Below are 26,249 nucleotides of genomic sequence, written 5' to 3'. Positions count from 1 at the left end.
AAAATTACTAACACCACAGATGTGTTCCAGTTACTGGATCAAAATTTGTCTGCAACCATCTCAAGGCAGAGGGATTACAATTACAACCACGGGAAGAGTGCAATAGCTAATGACATGTTCACTGATATGTTCGTATAATTGAAGCAATTCAATTCAATTCACATCACACCTTATATGTGAAGGAAAGGACTTTGAAACTGCCTTCCAATCTTCCATAGGCCTTTTGAGCATATATACAATACGTTTCAGTGTTTGTTGGTCTAAATTTTCACTTCTTTAATATCTTTGTTATCGGCATGTCATCTGTCCCATATCTACTTTTGTCCTTCGTTGCTGCCACTTTCTTATTTGAGCAGGTGCATCAAAGGCAAAACGCTAAATAAATATAGAGTGGCCTGGTACGAGACTGGGACAACAACATAGCTCCATTTATGAAATACAATTTTCATAGTCGTTTATTAAGAGAAATAAAATAGTTCATATCAGTTCTGGAACTAAAAGTGCTGGACTGATGCAAGGGGTTAGACATAGGAAGCCAAGGATGTGCCTAGCGACAAGGTGCTTTTTGCAGCTGCTCATCTGTTCTAGTTTATAACAGATTTTCTGATGATTAAAAGTTTTTGTTCCTAATGAAGGATCGAGTAACGAGTCCAAAGTTTGGGAAACAGATAAAGGAACTACACAAAAATGTATGTATGCTAATATTCATTAGTCCAGTCATATTTGGATAAAATTTAGCACTACCGGAAAAAAAAAATCTGGGACAATTTGCCTGTGAAGAGATGTAGTTCTACAATAACACACCAAAAGTCACCACAATTTTGTTGTTTTTCAGCTGCATCTTACTAATCCTTCAAAATATTGAATAATTTTTCAAACAAAAGTTAGAGAGAACTAAAAAGTATCATGTACTTTCATCATGTAATTTTTTTGCTGCTTACTTGGTTGAAATGCTCAATGAAAGCATAACCCACCACAATGAAGATGATTGCGAGTTGCAACAACATTTTAACAAAATGTAGATGGATTCATAACAATATGCTTATTGTAATAGCCTCATTTTATTACTCATTCACTTTTTTATGTGGTGCACAAAATATAGAAATGCTTAATATGATTTCTCAACTGTAACTGACAGTTCATTCTTCCTCTGTATACTTAAACATAATTGAACTGTTTGTGGTATCATCGGCCAAAGTAAGACAAACTTGTTCTTCCCCTTCATCCTCTCCCAAAAGCAGATCGAGTATTTGTCGGAAAAATCTTTCAAGAATCTCTAACTTCCAAAATTTATTTTCCTTACTTCCATAATAGGAAATGACAAAATACAGTAATGGACATTAATGCATTTGTAAGTTCTCTTTAGCTTTTGTTTCAAATATTTTTCAATACTTTCAAGAGTTAGTGACACACACATGAAAAATAATAATTGTCTGCAATTTTCCAAGATGGTGGCCAGAGCATAGCATGCACAATTGCTGTATTTTAGTGTGCTATTATTCTGCACTAGAAGCATTCACAAGTAAGATAATTTTTTCAAGCAGGATCCTAAAATGACTGGACTACAATACCAAAAGTGTGTGAAGAGACATTCAACAAATAGATTCCCTTATGGTGGTAGCAGCTAGCAAAAATTATTTATGGACAAATAAGCAAGGAGTGGGTTACGAAGTTTCTGCTTTGAACTGGATCACACTTGTTACTGAGTTTTGGCTTCCAACTTGCACAATAGCCACGTTCTTATGTATTTGAACCATGCATTTAAGCGTAACATAGTTTCATACAACACCTATCGGCATGCTTTCTTAACAGGTATGATTCCCTTTCTTTACATCTCAGTTTGGGAAAAACTTTCACGCGTAATGTATTCCTGCACAAGGCTGAACATCAAGAACCGTTGCGAGTCAAGAGCGCAAGTGGGCTGCAGAATACAGATGCAAAGCAACAAGGAAAGGAATCAGTTTGGAATCTGAATCTGCCACCAATTCCTTGCTGTCAGGCAACGAAAACAACAGAATAATTAAGTCGTTTGTTAGCAAACACATTCCGCTCTCCTCAACACTTCCTTGGGCCTCCCTGCTGGTGTACGTTGTTCACCTGTAATCAAGGGATCCCTGGTTCGATACCTGGTGGAGGCACAGTCATACTTTAACTGTAGGCATAAAGCGGACTTAAAAACAAACTTCAACACTTCCTTCTTCTACTGAAATTGCTTGTATATTCTAAAATACAGAGGTTGCAAAAAGTATGTACACACACTAAGAGATATTATCTATGTGTTACTTTTCGAAGTTGAACTGAATTACGGTAGCAATGTGTAGTATGAAGTTTGCTCAAAATATGGTTAATGAAATGAATATTTGCATCACCAAGTGACAGGCAGGACAGTAAAAGAAAATAGCGGAAGCATGGTTGTCATTCGAAGAGTGTACGATCATTATGAAGTGTTATTTGTAATTCGAGAACGTTGTGGAAGTACAAGTATGCACGAATTTGTGCACAAGGAAAAATTCAGGAAACCTTCCACAGCAACAAGTCCTGTTTCTTCTACTATGATGTTCAAACAATTTGCACGTTCGCCACAGATGTCTACCAAATAATGTACACGTTGATTGATTGATTTGCTTTATTTTACTTTGCTTTTGTGCTACTTTCGGCAAATTTGTGAAGATGGAGATGAGTAATGATATGATGAAATTGATGAGTGCACTCATAAATATCCATGTACAGGCCAGGATTCAAACCCGGGATCCCTGGCGTCATGGCAATAATGTACACGTGAGATCACAGTTACCAGAACAAACATAGGACACATTTTTTAAACTGTAAAATGGAAAGTTTTTATCCCAAGATCATTACATCCACACCAGATGTTGAGGCCCAGTAAATTCATTTATTTTACCAGATGTGCATGTGGATTTTCTGGAGCTTAATACACACAATATGTCGGCTCACTGTTCTGTTTTATTCAAACTGTGTTTCATCAGTTTCACCATCTTTTGAGTGAACACCGTGCTACACATTGGTACAGTAATTCAATTCAACTTCGAAAAGTAACACATAGATAACATCTCGTAAAGTGTGTGTACATTTTTTGGCACCCTCTGCATGTACCAAAATTGTCAAACTTCGATTCAGTGCAAGGCTTTGGTGGCAGATTCACATTTAAAGTTCTCCCTCTTTCATAATTTTGTGTAAAAACTTCAACACACCATTGCTTGTGACCTCACATCACACAACTATGATTAATACATTGTTTGGGCACACAAGGGTACTTCTAGGTGCTATGTCTTGATTTTCATGGAACAGCTTTATTCTCAAAATACTCAAGAAGCAGGACACTTCTGTTCCTTTGAAGGGTATTGGGAGGGAATCTGTTTGCCCAAATAATATTGTCCACCATTAGGCAAGTCTCAATGATATATCCACTACAAACTATCTATAAACAGATACAGTGGAACCTCCATTTTATATTTTCCAGAGACCAGGCTGAAAACATTTTGCTCTGTTGGGACCATGAAGATTGAATGCATAATACAGGAAAATGTAAAATCCAGGAACGTAAAATGGAGGTTCCACTGTAATTCCATTGCTGAATAGCTGTGGAATTGACAATATATAAAGGTAACCAGGAAATTTCTGTCAGGTTTTCACCTTGAACCCTCCAAATGCCAAAAAGAAGGCTGAAATGGACGTGGCAGGTCAAACATAGCATCAATGACCTGTCTCCAATGCTCTTGAAGAACATGTGGGAGAACTCCATGGAATGTGAAGAAAAGAAGTAGTTTTTATGGTTGGCACCTTCTGTAGGTTTCAGAACCACTCTAGGGTATAGTGGAACCACGAGCAAAACAACCTGCGCAGACCCGCGACTGCTGTTCACCGTACCCCTGCGAGTAGGGGTGGGGGAGAGTGGACCATGCTTCCTTATGTCCGGAGGTGGAGGGAAGAAGGGAAAGCTGCGCGGGGACTTTTCGTCCCAAGGTTTTTTTCCTTGTGGTCGATCTATAACAGATGGTAATAGGTGGGATAATGTCTGGGGAAATGAGCCACTGTCGTCAAGTCGGTAGGTCATCTGACTGCCACATGGGAGACCCAGGTTCGATTCCCGGGGCGAGTTATCCAAGGTTGGAATTTTTCCGGCCTTGTTCCCGCATAATGGGCTCTTGGACTCACCCAGCCTCAAATCAATGGGTACCTGGGAACAACCCTGGGAGGTAAAGGTGGCCACAGCATGGTGCTGATCCCATCACCTCCAAAATGGCCGAGATCGAGAATGTGTGGGGTCCTACCCCCAGATCCCCTAAGTGTGCCTTCGTGGCCTTTACCTAATGTCTGGGAAAAAGGATGCATCAGTGTTTCCCAAGCAAGGCAGAGAATGGTGTCACGGGTGACCTGTCATGTGCAACCTTGCTTTATTCTCTAAGTAGGACACCTTGGAAATTCACTAGTGCTAGGACCATGTCTTTTATCTTCTCATACACAGGTTCCAGCTGCATAGATTGTCTGGCCAGGTGGCAGCACTCCACCAGACATAGAGCATCACTTTCTTTTGATGCAGTGGTGTTTAGACTGTTTTGGAACAGGTTCACGTGATACTAACCACACGTATTTTGCAAGACTTAACAGAAAGGAAACACAGGCATCTGTTCATGTTGGCTTCTGACCTGCAGCCATGACATCAACCCACATCATAACATCTTCCAAACTGCTGTAGGTGTTGTTGGATGGCTAATGCACTAACATGGAATTCTCCCAAGTTGTTGCACAATCGACCATTGTTTGCGTCAACAGCCACTTGCAGCATCATTGTCTGTGGATTTTTCCAGAACATCTTCGAGGGATTCATTGCCACCCTTGAATCTATTAAACTACTGATCCTCCCAATAAGGAAAAAGCGCCGTTTAAATTGAATTTATAATAATTAATAATTAAATCCGGGAACTTTTCTAACGGAAGCGACCCCGGCGCCCACCCAGCGTCGAATGACATGGGTACCTGGGGGAAACCCTGGGGGGTAAAGGCAGTCAGGGGTGTGATGCTGATCACATCACCCCCACTCACGACTGGATCAAGAAAGTGTGGGGCATGGTGCTAAGCACAGGGGAGCACTTTACTTTTTTTTTTTTTACTTTTTAATAATTTATTATTTTCGGGTAACTGTAGTTTAAGGTCAATTATGCATCTTGTTGAACCGTCCGTTTATTCATCACATCATTGCTGAAACACCTGCATATTTTCTTTCTCCCTGCTGTCATGTTGAACATGTATACGACCATCAACAACTTAGTATCGTCTTATCGGTCTAGCCTTGGAACTCAAAATGTGAAGAGCACGTGAAGTTCAGCATCATCAGAAACCGACAGAACTTTCTTGGTTACCCTTACATTTATCCATTTATGATCAGATTAAAAGTGCGAAGTAAAACACGAAAGAAGGTTTTTGCTATGCTGTTGCCCAAATGCAATATGAGCAACCTATGAAATTCTATTCATCATGTTGTCAATTAATATTACATCAAAATACAGGAGAATGGTGAGTTGGAACAAACAGAGAATGAACTAAGAATCTTTCCTCTCCAGGTCTGAAATGTCCTGCTTCTCTTGTTCAGATACAGTTTCATGAAAGGTAAGAACATATCACAACACTTGCAGTCAAGAACATAAATAGTAAGAGGCAAATTTAATTTTGAATTACATAAAATATGTTAGATCATTTTATAAGGATTATATGAATCAAAATCAGTAAAAAGAGGAAAATACACTATGCATGGGTATGTTAAATGTAAATTTTCTTTCTCCACATGTAAAACAAAGCAAGTACTAAGAAAATAAACAACTACATGGTATTATGACATTTCTAACTCTCTCACGCATACATACGTTCACCCACCTCCACTCACACAAACAACTGCAGGCATACTTTTCCTTAATTCAGTTCAAGTGGCCACTCACTTGGACATGAAATTCTCCTCAAAATTTCCAAGTTTTCATTCACAGAAATTAGAGTTTTTTCACATGAATGGTTGCATACTGAACTCAAACATGAAATCAAAAGTCAAACAAGTTAGCTATTAGACTTAAAACAAAAGCTTGAATGTTAACATCTAAAGTTTTGATAACCTGTTCTGGATTGAATAAGTCTATCTACCACTCTGATTCTACAGGTATTGAACGTAAGTAATATCAAAACTTGTCCATGCTTTCTATTGGGCTGTCAATATTGCAAGACTGTCAGTATCGTGGAAGATAATAAAGCTGAAGATCTATATTTCCTGGAGTTAAAGACCTAGAAATACTATTTCCACCTATCTATGAAAGTTTAATAATGGAAATTTAACAATTAGTCAATTTTTATGCTGCGATATCTTCAAAGCCAAAATTTGTAGCAATTTGAGAGAATAGAAAAAAAAATGTCAATTTGTTACTTTCTGATTAGTCCCATGAATAGGGACATGCACGTTTCGTTTTTGACAAAAACACGAAATGTGATATATTTGTATTGTATTGTTAATTTTTTGTGCTTTTGAAAGGTGTGGAGTGCTTTGGCTAGTATGTTTTGTCACGAAATGATACAAAATGAACTGTAAAATGCGAAATAAACTCTTAAAACATGAAATTTAGGGTTTATTTAGGTCTGAATCATCCTGAGTGTTATGCAAATCATGAAAAAATGATTAATTCTGCTGTATATTTGAGAAGTAAAAAAGAACTTCTTTGCATAGGAATAAATTTAATACTCTGATAACTATTTAATGGCTATTAGAAGTGAAATGTTCTTAAATCAAATCTAGGTTTATATTCACCATTTTAACACCAAAATTTCATGAATTTTGTGATACGTCAAATTCCTCAATTTTTTTCCAGGATTTCCAGTTTTTGAGACCACCTGTCAGAATGTTATACAGCCTAAAAGCATACCTTTGTACAGCATAACGGGAAGGGACACAAACACTACAGGGCAGCACATCACAAGGAAATTCCCAATGATCTGGAGGACACTCACGACATGCATCAATTAGACTGAAAGGTGCCGACTTACTTGGGTGCCATATCTCTGAACCTAGTATCACCGTAACTACTGCTTGGGTATTCTGAGCGGGAATCATACCTCTCCCTACCCTGCCCCGTTCTACCATACTGAGGACTGTAATCGGGAACATACCCGCTCTGGTTGTCGTACGTCTCGTGGTAACTGCGGTGGTGGTTCTTCTTCTCATGGACACTGCAATATACAGAAGAGACGCTCGCATGAAATACAAATTAAGAAATGAAATCACGTAAGCAATACAGAGCACAAGAGAAAGCAAAAAGAACAAACTAATACATATTAAGCAAGTTGTTCTGCACCGTGGTCATGTGGTCTAAGGCATCATGCTTTGAGCTCCGGCTACAGGATGCACGCAGGTTCGAGTCTCCTGGGGGAAGCGTAACAATTTTTCTCCTGAGATTTCGGCTTGTGTATGAGAGCGGTAGCCACCCACCACCATGAGGAAATTGGGGAGCTACGAATGAGTAGCATAATGGGTTCATCGTGCTGACCACACATCACCCCATAACTGGTCAGATGATCTCCCACCTTGGGTGAGTGTGTGTGTTGGATCAGGTGGGAGAGAGACTGGAATTCGGTAGGTAGGCCCAGGCCCTCAAAGGGTAATTATATTTAGCAAGTTGCAGGTAGTTGTTTATTTCCGTCTGCCAGTTTGGGTAACAGAATTAATGATGAAGTATCATTCCCAAACCAGGAGTCAAACTTGGAACCTTCGATGCAAGATGGTGTGCTAGCCACTCGCTGGCCTCTGCTAGAGATGGCGCAGGGATACATGTGAGCACAGGAAAGCATAGCATTTACCGATACCAATAACAGATATTCTACCGATCCAATACAAAATTCCAAATGGTCCTTGAGGAACCTACTGCACTGCATGTTTCGAGGTGACTGCAGTGCAAAAGAAATTGCAGATTTAGACATTAATTTTTAATAAAATTATAACAAAATGGCAGAATTTTGAACTAAATTGTAAGATATTTATAGATGTATTGGATCTGTAAAATAATCGGTAATTTTACCTACTGACTATTACATGAATTCATGATGAAAGTTGTGCGAATTACTCACAAATTTAATATAAATATATTACTAACTTACGTTTTGCGAGTATGTATCTAGGTAACTCCTGCGACGTTTCGGGACGCAACTGCTCACGTTTAGGTTATGTGTAAATCATAACCACGTCAACCTCTCCATAGGTACAGGATATAGGATTGGTTAAAGATGTGTGGTTAAAAAACAATACAATTGCAGCACACGCGGGCCGTGACTATTCACAGTTTTAAAGTTTTAACATTCCAAGGAGCAGTTTCTAATCGGGGAAACAGCATGGTAGTATGACGTGCACCTGTGATGGGTTTTAGATTTTTATTGTTTTTTAACCACACATCTTTTACCAATCCTAAAATATCCTGTACCTATGGAGAGGTCGACGTGGTTATGATTTACACATAACCTAAACGTGAGCAGCCTGAGGAAGGGAGCAGTTGCATCCCGAAACGTCGCAGGAGTTACCTAGATACATACTCGCAAAACGTAAGTTAGTAATATATTTATATATTGACCATTACATCTTCTTACACCTCAAAAAAGTGATTTGAAGAAACTGAGGTGTTCAAAACAACAGTGTTGGATTGGCTGAACTCCCAGCTGGCAAACTTCAATACCGAGGGTATAAAAAAAGCTTGTTCCACAGTACATAAAAATGCTTGGAAAATAAAAATGCTTGGAAAATAATGGTGACCATGTTGAAAAATGAAGTGGAAACCCTTTCTTGGTACATTTTTCTTGTTTCATATAATCAATCAACCCTTTTTTTCAAAACGGGCCTCATACAATCAGCTGACAATAGTTTGTCTTGCAACCTTCCTTAGAGAGGAACAAAAAAAAAAAATGTTCCAATAAAAGTAATGATACTCATTATAATCACAAAAGTGAAGGTAAAAAAACTGCAAATGCAATATTCAGAAATAAGTGGAGAGACTGAATTAGAACAAGAATACTCGAATTAGAATTCTTATTACAAAGTACAAACAATTTTGAAAAGCATACACAGCAGAGGAATTTACTTTGTCTTCCCACATCACACACTGAGGAGAAGAGTGGTTGAAAACAAAAGTTCGATTTAGCCCAAGTAGCAACTGCACAACAAGTGTTTCAATACAGTGGTACATAACATTTTCAATGCGTGGATGGATATGAAATTTTGGAGCCAAAAATGCCAGAGAAGCAGATTTGGCTAGATTTCCTGGCCTGTGATGTGGAATGCCAAGTCTCGGCCAACCCACATTTTCGCTCCAAAACTTCCACAGTTAGTGCGTAACAAATTTTAGAGAATGGAATCCAAGCAAATTAATGTTAGAGGGAGAACTAACTACAAAAGAGCAATTCAAAGCCAAACAGCAAATGAAGACTGCTTCCAGACCATTCATATTGGAGTGTTGCTGGGAAAGATAAGACAAAATGCAGTGGAGCCCTGATTCTACATTATACATTCAATTTTGATGCTCCCAACACAGTAAAATGTCAACATTTTCCCCAATTTTCCTTTCTCCTGCATTTTATGTTTTCTCACCTTGGTCCCTCCAAAAATATTATTTCATACGACCAACTCTCGACACATTAATTTACACCAACATAAAGTATAATTACATTATGATTTGGCACACACAGGAGATTCACCCTGAAGGTATTTCAGCAAAAAATAATTTTAAAAATACATGCTCAACCACTACTTGAACATTGTGTCTGGTCTACTGTGCCATTTCTATTCCACACAAATGTGGCAACGATGTTGTCTTGTAATCAAAGGGTCCCGGCTTCGATACACAGTGGAGGCACGTAGTGGTTCGGATCCCACTTTAAACTGTGGGTCCAGTCCCAATTAGCCTACCTGTGCATGAAGTGGACTTAAAACACCAACTATTCCACACAAGTAAAACAGCAACAGCAAATATCAGGCAAAACCAGGGCATACACAGCATTCAAGTCCTGGTCGAAACTGTATTTTTCACTGAAATGTCTACATCAAGTGCAATGTTTCTCATGTTTTGGCAAAAAAATTCTGCACAGTAGCCATTTGAGCGTCAAGCCGTCCTGGGTGAACCAGCCGCCACAATTTTTCAAATACATCCAACCATTGTCACTCATTGGTCAACGCCAAAAGTCTGAATTGGGGACATGTGTTGCACAAGGATAAGAGAGAAATGCACAGTCTGACAATTAAGTAATGCGACTGATTTATATTGTCCCACGTGTGCATTCTATCTGTGAAGTAACGCATTCATGATGTAGTGTGGTCCATAATCCACAACCTGGCAGCATCTCGTGAACTTGCGATGGGCATGCTGGGAATTATACTTCCATGTTAAGGGGGAGGTGTAAGGGTGTCGTCACTTAATAGCTATGGAGCAACGAGTGAACATTCTGAAAACTACTTGCGGGAGTAAACATTTCTTGAATTATATTGTTGTGAAGCACAAAACAGAGCATTTTCACTACGGTTCTTGTACCTGACAAATTGCTGAATGCAAGTCACTAAATTTACAAAAAGGCAAGAAAATGCAGCTCCAAAAGCCAAGGGAGAAGACAATGTTGTGTTTCTTAACGAAAGCAAAGGCATTATTCATCATGAAATTGTTCCAGAGGGTGAAAGTGTAATTGGTTGTTACTATCGTAGTGCTCGGAATGATTATGGAAGACAACAGTATCCTGAACCGGGCAGTTGGTTCCTGCTCCACGATAATGCACGGACTGTGTGTTTGCATTCTTTACTCACACAAGTGACATTGAAGGCAAAGAGCTTCTATATCTATCTGATACAGGGCCAACGTAAGTGTGAAAATTTGAACTCTAATAGATAAATGTTGTGAAATGTCATGTTATAATTTGATGGCACGTGGCAAGAAATGTGAACTTTTTATCATATATATATTTCAATTATGTATTTTTTCCCACAGATAATAATAGCTGGGGGCATGCATATTTCGTTTTTGACGAAAAAAAGAAATTTGAAAAAACACATTGTAGTGTTAATTTTTCATGTTTTTGAAAGGTGTGAGATGCATTTTGTGACCATGTTTTGTCACAAAATAATGCGAAATGAACTGCAAAAAGCGAAATTAACTCTTAAACACGAAATTTAGAGTTTATTCACTGACGTGGCACCTTCTGAGGTCTGAATTATCCTGAGAGTTATGCAATTCCCGGAAAATTGATTAATTCTGCTGTTAATGTTGGAGAAACAAAAATTGACTCCTTTACACAGAAATAAACTTAATACTCGGATAACTACATAAATGGGCTATTAGAAGTGAAATGTTAATTCTGTGGAAGAAGTGTAGTTTTTAAATCAAATTTAGGATTATATTCACAATTTTAAAACCAAAATGTCTTTTTATATACCACTTTTGATCCAATTTTTCACCGCTATAACACCGATATTTTATTTTATTTATCGCTTTTGAACCCGATATTGACTCAGTTTTTATATCGAAATTTTGCTTTTTTATTTACCAAAAATATGTGCCTCTAATAATAGCCCAATGAAGATACATATTTTTTGTGTCAGCCATTCCTCAGCATGTACCAACAATGTGAAAAGAAACATGAAAAAGAATATGGACAAGAGCCACAATTTGTGTTTTAAAAAAGTTCTGAAAGCAGTGCACAAAAACTCAAGTGAATAAAAGCATTAAGAATATTGCAGTGTATTGTGGTTCCCTTCCTACATTCAAAACAGTTGTGTATATTTTAAGTCGCTTATAAACATTCAGAAACTACATGTGCAAAGGCAGAGCTATGTTGTGGTATCTTAAGCGCAGCTCCAATTATTCTTTACCGGCATGTCTTGAATTAAGTGGCAATGAAGGAAATCCTGTTTCACAAAGGTCAATTCTGCTTTTCATTCAAAGCAAACCACTCAACTGAATTGTTGAACTTCTAAAGTTAGCACTAATGCAGTGCCAATAGAATCAGAAATTTCGGTTTACATCAATAAGATGAACGCATAGTATGTCTTTGGAGGGGATTAATAGTTCACTATAGTTGAACATTACACATGTACTGACTGTTGCAATGTTACAGGGAGAGATACAGGCAAGATGTAAAGAGAGAGAAGTGCCATATAAAATACTGGCGATTTCACAGACACCTTGTTGAGATAAAAGATATTGAAAAAATATCATCCAGGTGATATTAACTAGATGATATATTGTCATGATATTTTGGCAATACACATCATGTTGGCGATATATCATCACGATATTTGGTGATACATATTTTAGCAATTTATATCGTGTCAGTGATATATCATGGAGATGATATATCGCTATCATGATATGGAAAAAATATCATCGTCTGTGACGATATTTTCTTGATGATATATCGTGATATCAAATTTTCGATATCATCCATCCCTAGTTGGGACAGAGAAGGCAATTTGAACCAACTGTAGCTATCCACACAGTTGTAGTTTTCTGCTTTAAAAAAGACCAGCTTTGTCACTGGATGGGTGAAACGACAGGCAAGGACAGTCAATGTGCACCCAAGTAGGCGTGATGAGCTACAGCATGCCATTAATTGAGGTGGAAAAGAAAAAAACCCATCTACAAAAGCTCAATAGGAAAAGCTGATGAAGAAACCCAAACTGGCCACCACAATGCTACCAACACTTACTTGGCGAGGGGGATGTTATCCCGATCGGCATAGGCATCACACAAGTACTCGCTGGAAGCAGACAGACAAACGTTACAATGACAAATATCAAGGGAGTTTCAAGGTGTTCTGTTTCATATCAATGCTAAAATTACAATATCAAAAATAAGCGAGGTTAAATTTTAGTTCCACATAAATCTTAAGATGTTTATATTATAAATGGAGTGCATTTACAAAATCCTACAGAACTATTGAGACAAAATCTATAACAAAGCATTTTGTACAAGGTAGGAAACAGTCTCTTCGCGAAAATTGCTATTCTTCAAAACAAAAGAAATGACTGAATTTTCTAAAGCACATACCTCTGGCAGAACACAAACTTGTAAGAAAAAAATTCATTAATGGTACCTGAAACAAGCATTTAGAGAGCACCAGGTGTAACAATTTCACATAATTTCAAAAAACGGCACTGTGTTCATACTTTCATAAAGAACAGGATTAGGAATGGACCAATGTGAAATATTTGTTGATGCCAATAATGAAAAGATATAAAATTTACCAATCCTGATAACGAATCCAATACAAAATTGCAATTTATGTAAGCAGGTAAAAGAATCAAGGTTTGTCTTTTAAAAAGCACTGCATGTTTAGGCAGTCAATTTGCAAAACCAGGGCATGTAAATCACACATTTATATTCAGAAAATAATAACACAAGGTTATTTATAGATTCATCAGATCAGTAAAAATATCACCATTTTCCTGATACACTGATGTGTCTATATCAGCCAATACCAACAGAGTACCAATCAATGTGGCCCATTCCTAATAAGAATAGCAAATCCTGCTCTGCCAAGGAAAGTATCTCTTGCCTTTATGTCTGTGTGTTGTGGCTGGGCAGAATGATACAAAAATCCAAGACAAAATTTCTGTAATTTAAACAAATGGGGAGGTTTCTGCTCATTGCTCAGTTTGTCAACTGTGCATGTTAAGAATATCTCATGTGGAGCACATTTCCTTCCGAAACGTCCTCTAAACATCATGTGGGTTCTGAAACAGCATTTAATGACAATTGGCTCAAATGAATTTGAAAAACAAATAAATATCTAAATGCTTCAAAGAGATAACGATTTGACTATCTCAATTTCCCGGATATCACTTCTTAATAATGCAGATAATTATGTAAAAAGAAAGTTTAAAACATGTATGTGTGTTTTTCTATGAAGATTAGACACACACTTGGAAAAGCACTACATAGAAATTTCAGCAAAAAATGCAGGCTCGAGCAGGACTTCAACCTCTACCACTTTCCCTACGGTCTTGCAGTAGGGACGAAACCCAGCATGCTAGGTAAGAGCATGGGGGATGCTATTTCTGTAGCAATGGAGCGTTGGACACCTGAACACCCTGCTTTTGTGGTAGAGGCATATTTTAAAAGTAATGTATAGTACATTGTATGGTAGCTGCACACTCACTGCCTGCGATTTCTTTGTCTGGAGGAGTCTGAAGAGCCAGGTCTTTGAACACTTATAACTTAGAGACCCTGAAGAGAAGAATTAGAGAAGTAGCCCAGCCAATTCCACCCTCAATTCTGGTGTCTGTAAAGGATAATTTTGTTCGTCGACATCGTGAGTGTACAATGCTGAATGGTGGTTATCTACCTGATGTAATTTTCAAAAAATAAGACGAAGTGAACCATGTTGTGTTATTGTTTTACAAATGGCATTATGTTATCTTCAATTACCACAATTGCAACTGCTTTACATTAGCTGTATTGTGTTACTATTGGAAATATACAGGGTAATTCAAAATGAATGGTGCAACTTTGCACAGTTATTATGACGAATGATAGAAAATCAAACAGTGAGCTTATGCTGCTTTGACGTTGTTTCACCAGGATCGCCAGTGTTTCAAAATAGCTCGTGACCAGTAGAAGGTGTATTGTGTGTTGGAGCTATCAAGAACTGATTCACTCACAATGGTGCAAAGACATTTCCACATGCATTTTGGTAGTAATGCACATGCCAAAGTTGCAACTGTGAATTGTTAAGTGTCTTCGAGATCATGGACAATGACTTGCTGTCTCGTGCATAGCATGTACTTGGTAATCGTTTGGATGTTTACCACATTACACGTGGTTCCCATGTTGAATCTCTGTAATGTGAGTCATGTGAGTAAAACTTCCAGAGTTTCATGTTGATGCCTTCTCTGATTTTCTATCATTTTACCTAAAGTGAAACCTCTTACCTTATTCCTTGTTTTACACCAATTTGACGTGGCATGAATCAATAATGTGATCCTAGGAAGAAACCTGAAGAAGGGAGCAGTCTACTCCCAAAACGTTGTTTTGTAAACGGAACATACTCACGTACGTAAGTAATACTGCTTATGGTATTTTATTAAATACTTATCATTCATAAATAGTAACTGTGTAAAGTTGCACCATTCATTTTGAATTACACTGTATTAAAATGATAGATATATAAGTGCAGTTTGTCCATTATCTCAGAACATTTGGTATGCTTACTAGGTAAGCTTGCTGCTGCTTGAAGCAGGAAACCCAGACTCGTCCAAGTAATCACCTGATCACCTTCATATTTTAATTCCTGGGCATTCACTGATAAAGAAATCAGTAACAGTTCTGAATAGCTTGATAAACCAGAAATTTAACCTCATACATACTGATAAAGAAATCAGTAACAGTTCTGAATAGCTTGATAAACCAGAATTTTAACCTCATACATATTTTTGGTTTCTAGTACAAGCAGTAATCACTTTGGCAATAAATTAATAGTTCAAGCACTAATCAATCTTGGGTGACTTTCACATCACTAGTGTATATTGATACTACATAATACTAAAACTTCAGAAATAACTACAAAAGACATACCTTTCAACTAATGGTCCTGGATATGGGTCTGACTTCTTGTACAAATTAGACAAACTCACGGAGAGCAATATGGTTGGTATAAAGAGCACCAAGCACCAGCCAATGGCTGCCCAAAATCCATTCTGTCACAACAGAAAATTCACAGCAATGAAATATGTGTACATTTCTTCAAGTACAAAAATACAATGAATCAAGTTCATATTCAATAACATAATGCACATGGAACTCTTGAAAACTAATTTTTGACACACTTTCCTTTTTTGAACAAATAAAATTCAGAAAGAATCCAGATAGCTTTCTTTATCATAAAAAGGAAGTTGCTTCAATCAAGTTCCGAAAAGAATAACAAATCTAGGAGTGGATGAGGGGAAATTTCTACAAACACTCAAAATAGAAAGTTAATATGCATTCATTTTGACTGGAACAAATAGGTGTAACAATGTCAAATACTACAGTTGAGTTCTGCCTACTTTTCTTATCATTCTACTACATTTGCAGCATAATCACAAAGTTCAAATTAAACCCTAGCAAGCACATAAATTTATGTGTAAAGTATATTTTTACCTTTACCACAACAACATCCCAAAAGTACTTCCTCAAGTTACCAATTAAGCTGAAATAAGAACAAATAACTATTCAAGATTATCATTTCTGTAATAACTTGAATCCACTTCACAAAACCTGAATGAAACAATTAGTAAAATTGTTAACATTAATTCTGAATAAGTTATTCACAACATATGCAAGCTTCAATCTATCACTATAAAAATTGTGAATGATTTACTTTTTGCCTGAATTGATTGATTTGATTTATTTTACTTCACTTATCTTCCAACTGTGGCTAATCGCAAAGATGAGGATGAAAGGACACAAAACAAGTCCCACGGAAGATTATACTGACCATTAGTCCAGATGCCAGAGCCTCGTTTAGTCTGCAAAATACAGTCCAAGGTGTACTACGTGAAGTGAGGTTAACATTTGGGTGTACTATGTGGAAGGGTCACCCCACTTTTTGTTCGAATGTTACCAGCAATAAAGTCAATAATGATATAAGAGGTGGTTGATAATTCTTGAAATAATGACATTCCACACAAGACAATGTGAATGGATTTAAATACAATTAATGGGAAAAAATATATACTGTTTAGTATCATCACTATATTTTATTATTTTGCATCACATGTGCATTGCTTTTGGCCAATCTCAAGAAAAAGGATACTTGACAAAAGAACACCCAGGCTAGAACTCAAATCTGAAACCTGTAACCTGATGGTTGCGTGCGTAACAAAGTAGTCAAGATTTTGGAAGGAATGCGCAAAGGTCCGTGGAAATTCAATTACATGCACGATAACAAAAAAACCAAACCAATCAGTTACAATAGTCAGGGGTTTTGTTGAGGCTAATGACAAGTATTTTGGACTGTCACCTCAGTCTCTACTGAGAACCAACTTGACAAAAGAAAACGTGGTCAGAACGATACACGTAAAAAAGGCTGAAGTCGAATTAACTCTTTTCTCACTCAATGAATGAAACCGCTCGTCCGTGTGAGTATGATTTCCCGTCTCGTTTTACAAAAATAGAACTAAGACTCTAGTTTGACGTTACAAGGGATAATTACGTACACTTAGTTTAATTTACGACTTTAGTCAAAATTTATTACGCCCAAACCTCGCAACGGAGAATGGCCGGCGTTTTCAAGAACATCATGTACATAATATCATTCGTAACAAATTATTCCATTCAACATATAACAACAAGTGACTTGAAGGTGGGTCAACAATTCTTTGTTACCGGCAAATAACAAGATAATAAAACTACAACACATCCGGTAACTACAAATGACATAATATATGCAATTAATTAAAATACTTTAAAGCCAATCTACAATTGCATTTTTTTTTTAGCACAACTCATTCATCAATTCCAAACATCCAAAAAAAACGTTCATTTGACACATTAATTTATTTGGTGCTCTTATTAGGCCCATCCGATACGCTTTCGCCAAAGTTATCTCAGCTCGTGATTTTAGTCTGCAGTCAAGTTAACCGCATTTACCAGCTTGCGATTACGTGATTCTAATTGAGCGGCTTGTCTCTTTTTTCTCTTTTATGCAAAGGGGGGGTGGGGGGGGTGACCAAGCGTTCCTTTCTTTCTCCGTTACATCGACCGAGCCGTTACAACGCCCAATCATACAAAAACTGAATCCATAATTGTTTTACGTACAATTCTTTCTCGCGAGCGTCGTACGTTACTTTCTTGAATCAATTATTACGCACCCGCGAAAGAGAAGAAAAACTGGGGAGATTGATGTTCTCGTCCAAAAGAACACGCATTCACAGTTCACTTATAAAAAGGGAGACGTAGAGTACATACCTCAGTTCGTTGGGTAACTGTTCACATCAGTTAACTTGGGCAAATCCTCGGCATCTATAGAAACAGGGGAACGTCATCCAATTGGTCGTTTTCAAGCACCTTGAACGGTATTGTCCTCTTTTCCCTCGTGTCCTTCCTTCTCAGCAACTGATCCATCCATTTTCCATACTTCGGGCTGCGTCAGACGAACCAATGAAAGTTACGTTCGGTCAAAATGGTCAATCATCCTCAGAATTCCCAATTACCATCCTTGTATTTTGACGTTTCCTTTCGAAGAATTCCAACACTTCTCAGTCGTACCAGCACTATACGTGAACAACGCAACATTTCCTCGTAATGTTCGAAGAACTTAATTTGTGTCGTGCTGCAAATTGTGAGATAGAGAGAAGCACTGAGTTCCACGAGCCGCTACTTCTCTCGAAACCAAAACGACGTCACACCAACGAATTCATCGCGACTCACGAGCTGAAACGGGACTACCGTTTTTTTCGTCGATCAAGTTCGTGAAGCAGGGAAAGCCACTAGTGACCTCTATCGGTCAAACAATTAAGTAGAATTTGAAAACACTGACGCGAAGCGTACCGGAATAACATGAGGAGAAATGTGACGATATTCGATGCGGGATTTTTAACATTATGCTTGAAAATCGAGTTCGCATAATAGAAAATCGTCACAAACCTTCTATGACAAGACAGACAGAAATGAGTGTTCAAGTTGCTCAACTTAAATACAAATCACTGGCATTATTATGCAGGCATGCAAGCAAAACAAAAACAGAAGTGAGTAAACTTCTAATTTTCTGGCAATTTCTATATAATATGAAAAAAGTTCAGTCTCCGAGTTCTCGGCCTGTATATAGGACTGGTGACAACCCACCACCGTGAGGAAATTGGGGAGATACAAGTGAGTAGCGTAATCCACTCAGAGAAATCTCCTACAACGGCTGCATGGGTTCGACGTGCTGACACCATGACACCCCATTACCGGTTGAAGATCTCCACACCTCTAGGTAGGATTGTGGGAGGGAGATTGGCCATCGAAAGATCAGCCTAGGCTTTTCACGGGCTGTCGAGCTACGGGTTATTATATTATTATGTATAAAAAAAGTTTGTTTACCACCGATAAGATGGGAGAATATGCCACTCTTCGGGGGAATGTAGCCGACGAACTTATAAATCAAGGAAAATTTTATAACATTCTGCTTCACTGGAACCAGAAAGTTGAAGTGTATGAAGCAGGAAAATAAATCATCTGTGAACGTAAAATTGGGTTTCACTGTATCTGGATTCTTACACTGCCAAGGGACGATGATGGCATTTTAACAAAACGGCATTCAGAACAAAATTAACAAGAGGAAAGACCCCTGATGCTTATTCTATCTTCAATTGTTGAGCCAGCAATCAAATTATGGCCAGCCTGCATGGTGAAGTGTGCTATAATGGCAGCTTGTTCTCCGTGAGTGTTCCTGCATAACTTCCATCATCACTCATCCTCATCTTCACAATCAGCCAAAAAGTGGCAGAAACATGAAGTAAAATAAACCAAATAAATCAATCAAATTATGTAGCCCCTTCTTGCTTTGAATGCTTAGAATTTAACCTTCATCCTTGCTCCTCTGTCACTTTGTACACAGAAAACCAGTTTCCACTATGTAAGCAATTACCCATTCGTGAAAATAAAAATATAAGACAAATAATACTTACAAATGGATCCAGGACCTTATTGCACACAGCTATCAATGTAGCATTGTAGGCTTGACTAAGTGGCCAACATTTCCCTACATTGTTCTTTGTCTGATTAACAACTCTATACAAATACTGATCAATGTGGTTGGTGAACTCATCTGCAAACTGGCCTGCAAGCTGGCAACAAACAGAAAAACATTAGAACATTAGGAAGGTTGTAAAAAAAATGCAGTCAACTTTAATGCACAGCACATACAGCAAGATATCTAAGCCAAGCATCAGGTTAACTTTGCAGCAGGTTTTCGCATATGTAGATCCAAACGTGCGCGTGCACTGAGACGGGTTCTATTCCGACACAACTGCATACTTGCAAGAAAACAGTTATTTAATTTGTAAAATACAGACAAAATAATACATCTATTAGCAGGTGTGGACTAGATCAGTTGCAATCACTGTGCAGACGAACTTGGATCTGCAGATTCGCCAACTGGAGTTTGTATTGCGCTGAGGAATCGCTGAAGACCAAGTGCGAGTCGGGCAAGGCTGAGTATGTTGCAGAGCGCGTGGAATCCATGATACCAGTGTTGCACATCCCACTATTTTAACCCAATGTTTATTGTGATTAATAATCGTGCTATACAGCAGCGAGAATGGCTGAATCGAGGTCTCCTGTTCAGTGAGTGTTATTGTGGGCTTCATCCGAAGGGAAAAGCTCTTCAAATCAAGCAAGTTGTTTAAAATGCATAATCCTCCTTACGGAAACAAGATCAAAGTAAAACAGGTCGTGAGGTGATTTGCCGTCAATGTGCGCACGAACTGTATCCCAGGTGTTGAATGATTTGTGGTTTGAGTTTAGGAAGAGGAAACAATTGTTTGTTGTTTGACGAAAAAAGAATGTCCGCGGTATTAAAAGATATCCCCGTGAGAAGAAACATGTTTATTATTAGGACCAGACATGCTTTAACTCTGTGAGGGGAGGGGTGGGGGTGCACATTGAATTTTTTTTATATACCACCGTACAAAACCACCGCCAGAGCTGAAGAAACCGACGAGAAAGGGAGAGGGGAAAGGGGAGGCTTATTGTTTCACCTACTGGCAGCAATGAAGTCTTTGTTGAAGGTGCATATTTACTGTTCCGTGCAAAGAAAGGGAAGGATGATTAGCAAGAAATGGACAGACCAAGATTTGAATCCTAGTTTAGTGAAGTGATTCATAAACTGAAACAAGAGTAATAGCAGCAGACAATGCACCTGATTGTATATATCACCAATAACAAATCATGCTTTATTTTTTGCTGGTATAACTTGAAGTGCGTGTGTCTTACAGTAACCAAGTTTTTAAATGTATTTTTTTATACACCAAAAACAATAATTTGTCATTAAATTCAAGAGGGCCTATCGTTGTTTACTTATATCTTTGTTTATTTTTATTTTTGCCGGCTCGAAATATACACACATGCTCATGGGCGTTCGGAAGGGGGGCAAGGGGGGCCGTGGCCCCCCTGGAAAATGAAAATGAACCAAAAATTATGTATTTCACACATATAATTTCATTTTAGCCACAATAATATGTGTTAATTATTGCATTAACACCATATATTCAAATTTAAGAAATGTTTTTTAGAGAACTACACTCTTTTGGGGGAAAATGTGACTTGTTTGCCCCCCTGGAAAAAAAAAATACCTTCCTTTCCCCTCCCTGAAAAAATCCTGCGGACGTCTATGCACATGCTCTCATGTTTCGAAGATATTTCGCATTTATATTAAGTAATGACACATTTTTAAAATAATTTATGCGCCGAAAGTACTTCTAAAATGTTATGTTTCAGGAGACAAAAAGAACCGAAAATACATTCCCCTTGACATGCATGCGGGTTTCGATGTGTTGTGCGGTTGGCAATACTGTGGATTTTCTCAGTGTCTGTGATGTAAGCAGCTCGGCGGTTGAGGCAAGACTGGCTCGGAAGATTCTGAGCTCAGTTCTCGTGCGGATTTATACATAAAACCTGCTGCAAACTTAGCCTGACGCGCGCTTAATAGTTAGATCTCCAGTTACATGTCATGGTTTCAGTGAAGAGTGGGAGAAAGTCCGAAGAAACAAAGCACCCAGTTGAAGTGCCAATGTGTTTGAAAAGTTATGTAATGGCTCAACCGGGGCAACCAGCTCTACCAATATATAAATTGAGAGTATAGTTTCAGATTTCCAAGAAGAATTTTCTAATTTTTAAGGTTAAAAATGGATTGAATGTTGTACAAAGACTTTTTTAAATGTATACTGTTTAGTATCAACACTATACAGATTTTACTTCATTTTTGTGGCCGCGGTGGCTCAGTCGGTAAAGCATCTGACTACCATGCTAAAGGTCCCGGGTTCGATCCCCAGCCGGTTCAAATCCGGGAACTTTTCTATCAATGGTGCCCACCCAGCGTCAAATAACATGGGTACCTGGGGGAAACCCTGGGGGCTAAAGGCGGTCAGGGGCATGATGCTGATCACATCACCCCACTCACGACCGGATCAAGAAAGTGTGCTATGCACAGGGGAGCACTTTACTTTACATGTGTTTCCACAAATTCTAATGCCATATTGTTATTTTCTTTAAGTAAATAATTTAAAGTGCAGAAAAATATGCCATAGGAATTCCAAAGCAATCTACGACCTTCCAATTTACACAACTTGGAGCTCTTTGTAAATTTGTGGTAGTTGAGCTGCTTCAGTCACCATTTCACAATTCAGTAACAACCTGTCGACTCAATCTTTGTGGTTTTTTTTTCATATTTCTTTATATTAATAAGAAAAGTACAATCTGACTGACTGATACATTCAAATAAGCTGAATTCTATTGCAGGAAAGTAAAAAGACTTCTATGGCAGGTGAAACAATGGTACTCTCCTCTTTCTCTTGTTCACTATTGACTGAAAAAATTGCAGGTGATCAAGATTTGAATGTATGATCCCTGGTGGTTTCTCTATGCTTGGGCACTGAATGTTTTCACGCATGCCAGAAGGCAGCTTGGTGGACTCTAGTGGCATTATAGAGCACCAAAGTTCCAAATACAAACCAAAACAAACGACGTAATAAAAAAAATGTAATGTTTGGACACTCACTTCTTGGACTTCCTGCTTCCCCTTTGTTTGAAGATACTCCTGAGCTTTATCCACCTCCGTTATGAGCCCATATATTGCATCGTGAAGGCCCGTCTGGTTGAATTTCATGTCCTCGTCAAGGACGGTGCTTCTCCTCTCAAGGTTGCGAGCCATCTGTTCCATCCTGTCCACCAGGTTTTTTTGCGTCGTTTCAAGGTACATGGCTTCGTTCCGCAGGCTGTACGCAATCTGAAAGATTCAAGAGCAGGAGAGAATTAATCAATCCGACTACAATAACTAAATTAACACTTTCTTGAATGTTTGCATAACCACAGTTTCAGAATTAGAAAAAATACAAGTGGATTGTGTTTCTAATATGGTAATTGATTTCACTTTCAAGGCTTTCTTCAGGCTGTTCAAGAAGTTTAAAACGCGGATTGTGGTGAAACTTCGTACAGAGGCTACAGAGACCATACAGAAGCCAATACTGATGAAAAAAATAGTTCACATTTTCACCACTAACTTGAAATTTGGCGCTGAAGTAAAAAAGGGCAGTAATTTAAGTTATGTTGGAACAGCACTGTTCAATATGTGACCTATCAATGTGAATGACACTTTGGAAGAAAAGTGTTTACTGGGATGATGTTCATTGTGGACCAGATTTCAGCACCATATTTCAACCTGGTGGCGAAAAATTTTACCTTCCCCCCCCCCCGAATCGGCATTTATATCCCCATGCTCTCCATAGACTCTATACTACGTTTCAGTGACCGAAATAGTAAAGCAGAAAGTTTTCTTACTACATCTCAGCCATGAGGAGGAGGAGTAGGAGGAGGAGTAGTAGGAGGAGGAGTAGTAGTAGGAGTAGTAGGAGTAGTAGTAGGAGTAGTAGGAGTAGTAGGAGGAGGAGGAGGAGGAGTAGTAGGAGTAGTAGGAGTAGTAGTAGTAGTAGTAGTAGTAGTAGTAGTAGTAGTAGTAGTAGTAGTAGTAGTAGTAGTAGTAGTAGTAGTAGTAGTAGTAGTAGTAGTAGTAGTAGTAGTAGTAGTAGTAGTAGTAGTAGTAGTAGTAGTAGTAGTAGTAGTAGTAGTAGTAGTAGTAGTAGTAGTAGTAGTAGTAGTAGTAGTAGTAGTAGTAGTAGTAGTAGTAGTAGTAGTAGTAGTAGTAGTAGTAGTAGTAGTAGTAGTAGTAGTAGTAGTAGTAGTAGTAGTAGTAGTAGTAGTAGTAGTAGTAGTAGTAGTAGTAGTAGTAGTAGTAGTAGTAGTAGTAGTAGTAGTAGTAGTAGTAGTAGTAGTAGTAGTAGTAGTAGTAGTAGTAGTAGTAGTAGTAGTAGTAGTAGTAGTAGTAGTAGTAGTAGTAGTAGTAGTAGTAGTAGTAGTAGTAGTAGTAGTAGTAGTAGTAGTAGTAGTAGTAGTAGTAGTAGTAGTACAGGGAGGTTATTTCAGTCGTTCACCGTCAGACCGTCGGCCGTCGAGCGCCTCCTTCATGCAACAGTTCCCGGCAAATTGACTTACAGGAAGCCCGTAACAGAAACCGCTTGCTTTGTAATGTTTCCACTTTTCACAATTACAGTTACAATTACAATTGAAATAAGCACGTACCTTGTCGCAAGGATGCTGGAAAAGGTGTCCTCCCAAATACAAATATTTCTGGCACCTTATTTCTGACATCTAAACCTAGATTAGACATCGCTACTTTATCCTCAGTTGTCGCGACAGCGCCGGCAGCTTATCGGGGGTCGGGGGAGTTGTCAGCCGCGAGAAGGCGCTTCATACTGAACAAACGCGACACCTGTCGCCAGTGATGCCAACCGTAGGGACATGTCCCTACGCATAGGGACTTTCACTATATTTCGCCCGCGTAGGGACAGATTTTACCAAATAAGGGAAAACGTAGGGACTTTTTTCAATCTTGGAAAACAACATTTTATTGTGCAAAGGTGCAAAGCTTACTCGCCAGTCAGTTGCACTTTCTTCGTGCTCGGTTTGGAATGAATGGATTAGTTTATCTGGATACTTTAGCGAGGAGGAGAAAAAAGAACTAACCAACAAATCTCCATCAGAATTTTGAAACATGTTATCGGTTACCAAGAACTTTCAAGGCAAGTTATTTTTTGAAAACATTTTCACTCTCGCGAAAATAGTGCTAACATTGCCACATTCTAACGCGGAAACGGAAAGAATATTTTCAATGTTAAGTGATACAAAAACAAAAAAAAAGATAAATAAAATGGGACCAGAATTGTTTAAGACTGAAGGAAATACAGCATCACCAACCAACATCTATCTCTTGGCAGCAGCAGCATGTATGACTTCAAATAACATAATCAACAGTAAACGACTCAACGTTATTCATTAGGGGTGTGCGGGATCCCGAAAAGTCAGGAGCGGGATCGGGAAAAAAAATTCCCGTCCCGATACCGACTTCGGGAAATGACTTCCCGACTTTTCGGGATCCCAAACAGTCGGGAAATAGCTACCGAATGGTCACTTTAAGAAGTCGTTAATTTTCGACGTTTTCTGCATTGTAAGTTTCTGTAACTTATCGGAAATTGTAAGTTTTTAATCTAGAAATGCCAAAACAATCACTTAAAGTGAAAAGCAAATTTTTTCGTCCCGACCCAAAAAATTCTGTCCCGCACACTCTAATTATTCATTAAGGCAAGAATTTACAATACCGGACCATTCTGTAATTTCTATGCTACGTCTTATACTCACGAAATAATTAGTCGTGATGATTTATCTCAAGTTAACATGTTGGGGTGAGGTAAAAAAATTGGGTCATTAACGTGTATAAGTTGTAAAATAAGCTTTTTCATTCTCGCAATGATTCTCAGTATACAAGTATGGTAGCCATATTTGTTGATATGAACAATTGACGACGTTCGCAATTAGTTACGCTGTCTACAGCGTTGCCACACTGTTGATTTCATACTTGGAGAGCATGGATCGTGTAAGAATGGCGGAAGAGAACAGTAAAAATGTTGTTAATGTTGTACAGATTGTTAGGTGGAGTGTGCAGGAGGATGGCCGTGGGCTAATTAATAAACTTATGGATTTCGGTATATTGCCGAAAGAAGGTGCTTACATGTGACAGCGACAATCACGATGTAGAAGAACATGTGGAGTGTGGACTGATTTGATTACAGGTAAGTTTGGTAATAGTGCATCGATCGTAAAAGTGCAGAATACGAAAATGGCGTCTTCGATGATGAACGTTTGCCGTTAAAGTGCTACGAAAATAAGATTTTTTTTTATCGGTTCGTAATCACAATTAACCCAAAACTATTCACGTATAGCCCCACTGACCATTCTCGATAAGTTTAGGTTAAGTTAGGTTAGGCAAGGCAAACATAGTTAAAAATTTGGGGTCGAAAAACCATGCACAGGTAGCCCCACAAACGTTTGACGAATAGCCCCACGAACCATTCAGGTAAGGTTAGGTTAGGATAGGATAGGCAAACATAGTTAAAATTTGGGGTCGTAGTAATATCAGGAATGTATATTTAGTTTTTA

At 38.3% G+C, this 26,249-nt stretch overlaps 1 protein-coding gene across 7 annotated transcripts in view; it reads right to left on the bottom strand.

Annotated features, from left to right (window-relative positions):
• LOC145977994 (prominin-like protein) overlaps positions 1 to 26,249 on the bottom strand; it is a 174,474-nt gene that overhangs the window by 15,487 nt on the left and 132,738 nt on the right. For 2 of the 7 annotated variants that reach the window (XM_083110352.1, XM_083110353.1), the window contains 5 exons: positions 22,759 to 22,986; positions 19,670 to 19,828; positions 15,594 to 15,715; positions 12,727 to 12,777; positions 7,042 to 7,224 (listed from right to left, as the gene is read on the bottom strand). In XM_083110352.1, coding sequence (XP_082966478.1) covers positions 7,042 to 7,224; positions 12,727 to 12,777; positions 15,594 to 15,715; positions 19,670 to 19,828; positions 22,759 to 22,986 — 743 coding nt within the window. The remainder of the gene's footprint in view (positions 1 to 7,041; positions 7,225 to 12,726; positions 12,778 to 15,593; positions 15,716 to 19,669; positions 19,829 to 22,758; positions 22,987 to 26,249) is intronic. The other 5 variants (XM_083110355.1, XM_083110358.1, XM_083110357.1 and 2 more) reach the window with 3 other exon arrangements.

The sequence above is a fragment of the Lepisma saccharinum genome, chromosome 24 (genome assembly GCF_977018435.1).
Source record: "Lepisma saccharinum chromosome 24, izLepSacc3.1, whole genome shotgun sequence".
Taxonomy (NCBI): Eukaryota; Metazoa; Arthropoda; class Insecta; order Zygentoma; family Lepismatidae; genus Lepisma; species Lepisma saccharinum.
Note: the sequence above shows the minus strand (reverse complement) of the source record. Positions and strands in the feature narration are given on the sequence as shown.